General features: G+C 32.8%; 1 protein-coding gene across 1 annotated transcript; it reads right to left on the bottom strand.

Moving 5' to 3' along the window:
- Positions 1–2,883: 2,883 nt before the first annotated feature.
- On the bottom strand, positions 2,884–3,919 carry LOC145054385 (ethylene-responsive transcription factor WIN1-like). Its single transcript, XM_079002552.1, has 2 exons — positions 3,713–3,919; positions 2,884–3,631 (listed from the first exon to the last, which is right to left on the bottom strand). Exons 1-2 carry the CDS (start codon positions 3,787–3,789, stop codon positions 3,100–3,102), a joined length of 609 nt encoding a protein of 202 aa, XP_078858678.1. The 5' UTR covers positions 3,790–3,919; the 3' UTR covers positions 2,884–3,099.
- Positions 3,920–9,169: the final 5,250 nt, after the last annotated feature.

Genomic DNA, 9,169 nt, shown 5'->3' with positions numbered 1-9,169 from the left:
ATTTATTAAAAATAATTTAATTAATAACTTATTTACAATAATTTATTTAATAACTTATTTAAAATAATTTATTTAACACAATCGTACAGATTCGTATGTGTTATAAACTAGCGGCTAAGGCCTACCGATATACTCTCTACGAACGGATCCGTGGTTGAGGTGACAACGAACAACGGCCGTGCACACCAGCCCGACCATTCGTGGTTGAGGTTTTTCGTGGTGTTTCGTTGTGGACATCACGAGTGTAAACGACCAATGGTCGTCTTCTTCTCTCCCAACTTCCTCTTCTCTCTTTTTTCCGGTAGTGGTGAGTATACCGATGGTTCATGGTAGCCTGAGGTGGCTGACTTGAAAGCTCTCCACGACCGTTATCGTGAAGAGTATACTGGATGATCTGATAAACTTAACCGGATCGCAATATCTTGGCTATCGCAAATGTTGACTTGTTGCTAGTTGCAACCACCAATCAGGTTCAAATCTTGATCGAATTTACTCTCTTTTATTGGTTTAACTTTTATCTCTCAATTTTCTTATCTTCGTGTTTTACACCCAAAACAAAATATTATAATTAATTTGTCGTGGGTTTAGCATTTATCTAGATCAAGGAAGTATTATTTTTATGAAAATTTGATTGATTATAATATATAAATATACTATCAAAAGTGTCGCATCTTGAAACCTATTTATTAAATATTTATTTAATTATTTTCCTTAAAACTATGGGTAAGAAAATTGCCATAATAATGAGATTATTTCTTGGCTCATGATTACAATAATTTTTACGATTTATAATTTCTTGGATCATGATTACAATAATTTGTTTATATCTTGTTCAAATATTTTTGTTGGATATTTTCCTTAGAATAAGGGACCCGAATAACAATAAATGTCTAGATAATTTCTTGGATCATGATTACAATAATTTTTACAATCTATAATTCGACTATATTTTTGGGGTTACATAAATTCAGACAATGGGATAATCCAAAAATTCAAATTATATTACTGAAATAATCTTATTCACAAACACAAAATACATTGTTTGTTTTGTATTTTGGATAGACAATATTTCGTTAGAGTAATGATGCAATTTTCATATATGTCTTGTGCAACGTTTGTCTTCAATTTTTATATTGATTATGACGGTTTTGAAGGAAAACAACGTGACTTCTAAAATAGATGAATTGACGTCTATGATGTGTGTCTGAAGTGGGTGACCGCACAAGGCTTACCTATTTATTATTTTATTCACACACACACACACACACACACACACACACACACACACACACATATATATATATATATATATATATATATATATATATATATATATATATCGTTTTAACCTTAATATACCCACATAAGACTATATATCATATCATCGTTCATTTGTTTTGATTATTTTATATTACATATCGAATTATAATACTATTATTGAATTTTGCTTATATATAAAAATAATTATATTTAATGGCTCATTTTTATTTTTCGCACGGGCCCGTCAAGATCAACGAGACGCCCTTTGGAACCCCACCAGGGGTTGCCCTCGAACCCCCATGTTTCGAGTCTTTATTCGCTATCTGGAGTGTACAGTCTGCACCCCTGTCTCGCAATAAAGCCACACAGAACTCAGATTGTCTCGATTGAAATCATGACTACACTAAACATATTGATAATACTGAAATCATACCGTGCGTGGTGTCTTTTTCCTAGTCGAATACCTAAATACGAGTTTCACTCGGTATTTGTCGATATATACTTCAATGTTCATGTCTTCTTAATAGCTAGTAACTTTATACATGAAAATGTCTTCTTAATAGTAACTTTATACATGTTTTCATGTAACATCATTTTTGGGTACAAAGTTTTATTATGAATGAATATGTTAAATCAAGTTAGACCAAATTGGACCCATTATTCGTACACACATCCCCAAAGTGAAAACAAACAAAATACACTCTTTTGATCACACATAAAACAACCTACTTCCTTGTTACTTATTATTTTGTTTACATCATTGTGGGTTCTCATTTAAACTTTAGGAACTACAGTTTAAAGCGTGAAATTTTCATTGCATTTCCCTTTTAAACTAGATAAAATCCTAACATTCACCTTCCTTATCTTTACCACTACTCTTGGGTATGGAGTACTTTCTTTTAGTCATATGCATCACATGGTGTTCTTTTATGATGTTTCGTGTTCATAAAAACATATGCTATTTCGTATTTTTAAAATAATATAGATGTTGTCTAGTGTGTTTGAAATGCTTGTAGTAGGTCAAGCCATCCATTTTTTTATGATGTCCGTGTAGTTTTCAGTACTTTTCATAGCCATTATACCAAATCACAAATTTATATCCTTTATAATATGTACTTTTCGATATTTATGTTCAAGCTTATTAGTTTTAGTGATAATTCGTTTTCATAGAATTGATGTCATGATGTCTTAATCAATTTATTATCATAGGATACTTCATTGAACATTAATTCTTGTTCAATTTATCATCCAATTCAAGGATTGCCATAATTCCTAAACCGAAGGATCTTTTGCCATGTTAGATCCTTCCAAAACCAACATTTGAAGTAAATTTTAGTTCACTTTTTAAGTGTCTAACACCACCTAATTGATGTATAGATCTTTCAATATCCTCGTTATCCTATACATGGCAAATTTGTTTATATCTTGTTCAAATATTTTTGTTGGATGAATATGACCTTTTTTCGTGTGATAGTAAAAACTTCAAACAACCATTTGATTTAGGGTAAATTATAGGAAATAATAACTTAGGTTGCTCTTTTTACCGGTTTTGGCAATGTCCTGATTTGGTATTTGGATTGACACATAATTGTTTCGTAGATGCCAAATAAGCAATTAACGAAATAAAAAGAAAATGATAATATCGATTGAAAATTATAAGAAAACTTAAAAATACATTCATATATCGATAAAAAAAAAAAAAAAAAGACAAAATAGATTGTATTTTATCCATAATAACGACAGATGGGGTGAAAAGAAAGGTACGGAGGAGTAGTTCATGTAATGAAGACTAGTTACAGTATATATCATATTTATTCTATATGTAGGTAGGTCCACTAGCTAATTTGTGTTGAGAAGTTCCTCAATCATTTGCAATGCAATCTTATCCTCTTCCTCACTGCTTCTAGTACTACAATACCTTCCGCCTCTGGGGGCTGAGACCACCGTCTCCGGGACACCCATTGTCGTCGGAGTATCACCTGTTTCTCCTTCGACCTTCTGATTGATCCCCATGTTCTTCCCAAGCTCCATTGTCATCACCCAGTTAGAATCTGAATGAACTCCCGCCCTTTTCTGCCACACACCAATATGCGAACTCTCTGTATCCAGCCTGAGACAGGTCAACGACGGCGACGGCGACTTGCAACATTTGCGAAGCTTCGCACTTAGCATTGCTGAAAGAGCAGAAGTGGTCGCCGAAGACGATGATGATGATGGTAGTGACCCACCGTCGGTTTTATTACATGACTCTGTTTTGATGATCGGAAAATTAGTTTTGGCATTCCGGCCGCTCATCAGAATGGCAGCCTCGTCGTACGCCCTCGCCGCTTCTTCTGCTGTTTCAAACGTCCCTAGCCACACCCTTCTCTTCCTACACATACAGAAAGAGTGTAAATTAATGTCGAAAATCACTGGTAAAACAGTAATTAATAGATTGTGAAAGAGTACATACAGTAAAGGGTGACGTATTTCGGAAACCCAGGAACCCCAGTGGCGTTGACGAACTCCTCTGAACTTCTTTTGTCCCATTTGTGGAAGTGAGTTAGGGGAGGGTGTGTCAGAGTGATGATGGGAATTGAAATAATTGTGAGATTAAAAGTATGTGGGAAATGAGATATAAAGGAGGAAGTGAATAAGTGATAGCTAATAATGTTATGTGTACTGGTGTGGAGTGTGTGTGCGCAAACAAGTTAAACGACTGATTTGATATATGTGTGTACTTATAACATGATTTTACGTGGATGAAGTATCTGTCGGCCAGGATTCAGCTTTTGCTTTAAAGGGTGGTCCTGTATAGAGCCCCTCCGATAAATGACTGCCACGTGTACCTTGTCCCTCCAATGTTTGAGAGCAAAAATAAGATAAAATTACAAAAATAGTCCTGTAATTTACTAAAAGTTACAAACTCAATCCATATTAATTTTTTTTATGCAAACTGCTTTACAAAACTTGCACATATGACCTTTTTTAATAACTCGGATATGGAGGTATTTTAGTCGGAATTGCCTTAACCAACTAAGTTCAACGGTTCCTTGTCATTTATTTCCTAAACCTGATTTATATAGTAAGAAATTCGTTAAAATAATAATAATAATAATAATTCAAAAACCTATTCTTTAATGAAACTTTTTTTTTAAATAAAACAAATATATTTTTGTGCGTGTTATGAAAACAAATTTATACAAATAATTTTTTTTTGTATTTTTTAATGTATTCAAAAAAATATGTTTTCATATAATATGTTATTACGTTATATAAGAATGCAAAATCGGTCGAATAAGTTTTTGTATTGGTCCAATCAGTTTTCTGAAAAACTGTTTTTCAGTTTAAAAAATATGTATTGAAAAAACATACCTTGTTTGTTTTGCCGGAATTTATGAGGTCTTGTTTATGTTTATAAAGAATAAAAAATAAAATATTATTTATACCAACGGAACAAGGGCCAAATTAATATTGTCAAAATATATGTAAAGAAACATTTAAGAAAAATGTGGTTGTTCCAAAATTAATGCGATATATTTTAATTTTTAAAACAATTCCATCGATTTTGCATGTCAATACAACATAATAACATATTATATGAAAACATAAAAATTATTTGTATATATTTTTTTTATAATAGGACAAAAATATACTTGTTTGATTTAAAAAAAGTTTCATGTAAAAAAGATTTTTGTATTTTTATTATTATTTATGTTTTAACGATTTTCTTAATATATAAGAAAGGTTTAGAAATTAAAACAAAGAAGTGTTCAGTTCAGTTGGTTAACACATTTCCGATACAAATGTGGAGATCGTGAGTTCAAATCTTACCCTCTTTTAGGTCTAGTTTTTAAGGCAAATAACAAAAATGGTCTTTATGGTTCATTAAATCTAATGAATTCAATCCCTTCTATACTTAAAAAGACTAAAATGCCCCCACATGGGAGGCACTAACTGCAGAACTTTGACGGAGTTAGTAAAAAAGGGTCATCTGTGCAAGTTTTGCAAATCACAAGGACCATTCACATAACAAAAATTAACAGGGACTGAGTTTGTGACTTTTAGTAAATCATAGGGACCCTTTTTGTAATTTTGTCCAAAAATAAGGACAAAACTTCAAAAATTGTCCCTATGCTTTTGGAAAATCTGAAGTTTAGTCCCTAATTTAAAAAAACCTCACAGATGGTTCCTATAGTTTCAAAACTTTTAATGTTTAGTCATTATGGCTAACTCCGTCAGTATTTATCAGTTAAGTGAATGACATTTTCATCATTTCACTATCCTAGGGACCATTTATGAGGTTTTCGCTTAATATTTTTTAAAAAGAAAAAATAAAATTTAATATGCGTCTCTCTCTCTCTCTCTTTCTATCTCGCTCTCTCTCTTTCTCTCAAAACAAAAAATTCATGAAATTTGAATGAGGTCTAACAGTTAGTTGTCTGAAGGCGGTGGCCTTTTCTTCATATGAACCCTAATCCAAAAGCTCATGAGATTTGAATGAGTCAAGGTAAAGTTGTCCTTAAATTTGTGTAAAGTGTGTTTCGAAGAGGATGAACAAATGAATAGTTGTAACAGCATTGGAAGGTGGTGACCTATTCCTTATTAAACCCTACATCACATATACCTAGAACCCTAATTGACCCAATCCCAAAATTGCATCCAAGGTCTGTCATTCGATCAGATTAACTTTCAAAATTCCATACAATGAAGACGCATCCTCCGACAACGACTTTGATGTCGGATTTGACGAAGATATGGAAGCCCTAAGAAAGGTCTGCTCTGTCACAGGTGTCGACGATTCTGTCGATGAGCCCCCCACCCCTACCCCTACCCCACCCCCAAAGCATCCACTGCCTGTAGCGATTCTGGTGACACATATGCGTATGAGGATGAGGACATAGAATTACTGCGTAGCATTCAACAACGTTTTTCTGTTCCAACCAACAATATTGGCAGCAAACAATATCCTATTTCTATGAAACCATTAAGCATCATTATTAGCTTTATGTGTATATTTTAATTTTGTTTGATTATACATTTGTGTGTATTGAGTTAAGCTCCAATTTGGATTTCAATTAGAAGTAAAACACAAAGATTTCATGGTGATTTTCTTAAGTTGCACACCAACTGTTTGTGAAAATGCCCCAATGACATCAATTTGTTCACACCCCAAGTTGATTGTTTCTTGTTTCACAACTTCACCATAATGAAGATGATGATCAGATGAAGATGAACTTGGTAGAGAGAGATGTTTAAGTTTGTGTATGTGTTTTTGAGAGATTGATATATGAAATTAGAGCTGGATTCCATTTTCTTTGACAATTTTGCTTCACTACTTGACGTATTTGATGATCTTGATGATTTCTAGCTATGTGTATTTAACGATAACAAAACACGCGCGCGTGTGAGAGAGAGAGAGAGAGAGACCCTTTAATATTAAATAATTATATGTTTTTTTTTCTTTTTTTTTTAAATAAGGCAAAACTTCATAAATGGTCCATGTGGTAGTGAAATGATAGAAATGGCCTTCACTTAACGGCCAAAAGCTAACGGTGTTTTCTGAAAATTAAGGACGAAATTTCAAATTTCCGAAAACCACAGGGACCATTTTTGAAGTTTTCTCCAAAAATAAGTGGTGCCATAGAAATGACATTGCCTTTTATGCCAAGTAGATGCCAATTTATTTATTTTTTCATTTTGGAGTAAAAACAAGGTTAATGAGATAAAAAAAAAAAGAAGAGAAGGAAGAAGGAGATTGACTAAGAGAAGAGAAAGAGAGAGAGTGCGAAATCAAGAGATAGAATGCGGCCATTTTATACTTAGGTGCGGCTAGACCGCATAGGAGCGGTGTTCCTCTTCCATGGTGACAAGGAGTGCAACCAAACCGCACCCCGCTCCCCTAAACCTAAAAAATCCTATCAAATCCTAAATTAAAAGTTAAAATATCATATCTAGAAAAAGTGGTGGCGGCACCACCCAACTCCACCCCCATCTTACTTTGCCAATTGATGAAAGATGAAAGACTTAGCAGAAATATACTCAATTGGGGTGTTGAACTCAACATGGCCAACTTGAGGGATGGTGTACACTAAACGATGTCATCGATGCCAAACCATTCCTTCTAGACGTAAAAAATATCTAGATTAGACTAACACTAATCCTAAAAAGCATAATTCGTATATGTAAATAGAAAATTTGTCATTGCTAAAGAAATTATATATGCATAGATTATGACCATTGTGATTTTTTGTTTTTAATTGTAAATGGTAATGATGAACCTGTTTTTTTTTCTAGCTTAAAATGTTTTTTTTAAGTATTGTCATTGCGTCTACGAGTATAACATCCTACTTTTTTTTAATATATCTAAAACCATTTGTAATAGGAAATCTCTAGGATTTCATTCCATTAACAATTTTCAAATTTTAATACATGATTTGTTATAATCAAAATCTGAAAGTCTAAAATCCAAATTACATCATCGTAAATGTAATAAATGAAATAACTAAAAAAACTATTAGAATCTTAAAAATTTGTGTTAGGTGTGTCAAACCTAACAAATAAAGGGGTAAAAATAACTCTTTAAACACTACTACTTTGTACTAAAAATGTAATACAAGGTAAGTAAGGTCGATCCACAAAGACACGAGATAAGTGCTTATACCCTTTTTGCATAAGGTACAAATGAGATCACAAAGGAGGGGGGGGGGGTAATTAATTCAAATAAAAGATTGAAATTTTGAGTAAACAATTGATCAAATAAAATAAAATTAAGATTTATAAAATACTCCAATTCTATGCAAGACTAATTAGCAATGTAATTCAAGGTATGAAATGATATTTGTTTAATTCTATCTAAGTTGGTACTTAGAAATGCTAACAAGCTCTAGCAATTCACATTCACCATTTTAATTAATTAAAACAAGTTTTTTAATTAATTCTAATCCAACCAATCTAATCTAAACAAGTTCTTAGAATAGGTGGAAAGATTGCATTATGCTTTGTGTGAATTTTGCCAACAACATTCAATACTCCTAATAAGCTTGGAAGTGTAAGAATGTGTGAATTTGATTTACACCAGAATTATTCTAAGAAAATTCAATCTAGTGTTTGTTACTTGTTCTATATAACAATACAATTAAGGATTTTGTATAATAGATAACTTGAATGAATCAACCCTAACTCAAATTGGCCAAAAAGAACTAGAATTGAAACCAAACCTTAAATTAAAACAAAATCAAATTCACTAGATAACATTTAAAACAAACACCAAGTCAAATGATTGAATTCACACACACATTAGTCAATACATGAAGTTGGAGAGTTAGGTTTCTAGCTACTCATGACTAGAACAAAACACAAACCTAGAAATTGAAATTAAAGTCTTACAAATTGCAATCCAAATGAAATCCAAGTGTTTACAAGTTACAATTGCCTTCAAAATGCTTCCCAAAATCGCCTCTAGAACTCACAAAATCGACTTAACTTCTAAAAGAACCGACTGCCCAATTTTAGAAAGAAGAAAAACTGCTTTAAACTTACGACCACATTTACACGGCCCGTGTAAACGCAAAGGCAAACTTTACACGACCGTGTAAACACAAAAAGTACGCTGCACAATTTGGCCAGGCCTTCAAAGTACAATGCTCGAGAGTATGCGTTTACACGGCCCGTGTAAATACAAGGCTTCCATTTACACGGCTCGTGTAAATCTCTAAATGGCCAAAATCTTCATTTCATTGATATCTTTCTCTTCGGTGCTCCGCAAGTCCCGAAACTTCATCTACATCTCTTATTCATCTCTTTAAGTAAGATCCTACCTCCAAACGTCCCTGAAATATCACAAAAGCGTGTGAATGAAATTGCCTCATGAAAAATCCTGAAAAACATGCAAAATGCATGAGTTTAAGCCTATATTCAATGAACATTT

The sequence above is a fragment of the Lactuca serriola genome, chromosome 5 (assembly GCF_051521515.1).
Source record: "Lactuca serriola cultivar US96UC23 chromosome 5, Lser_US96UC23_V15, whole genome shotgun sequence".
Taxonomy (NCBI): domain Eukaryota; kingdom Viridiplantae; phylum Streptophyta; class Magnoliopsida; order Asterales; family Asteraceae; genus Lactuca; species Lactuca serriola.
The sequence above is the reverse complement of the archived record's forward strand: the minus strand, read 5'-3'. Positions and strand labels throughout refer to the sequence as shown.

What these genes read in the sequence shown, in the direction of transcription:
- LOC145054385 (XM_079002552.1), bottom strand. Translation starts at nt 3,789, where the DNA reads ATGGGACAAAAGAAGTTCAGAGGAGTTCGTCAACGCCACTGGGGTTCC. An exon ending in GAAATACGTCACCCTTTACT is followed by an intron (nt 3,632 to 3,712) that starts GTATGTACTCTT and finishes CTGTATGTGTAG; the next exon opens with GAAGAGAAGGGTGTGGCTAG.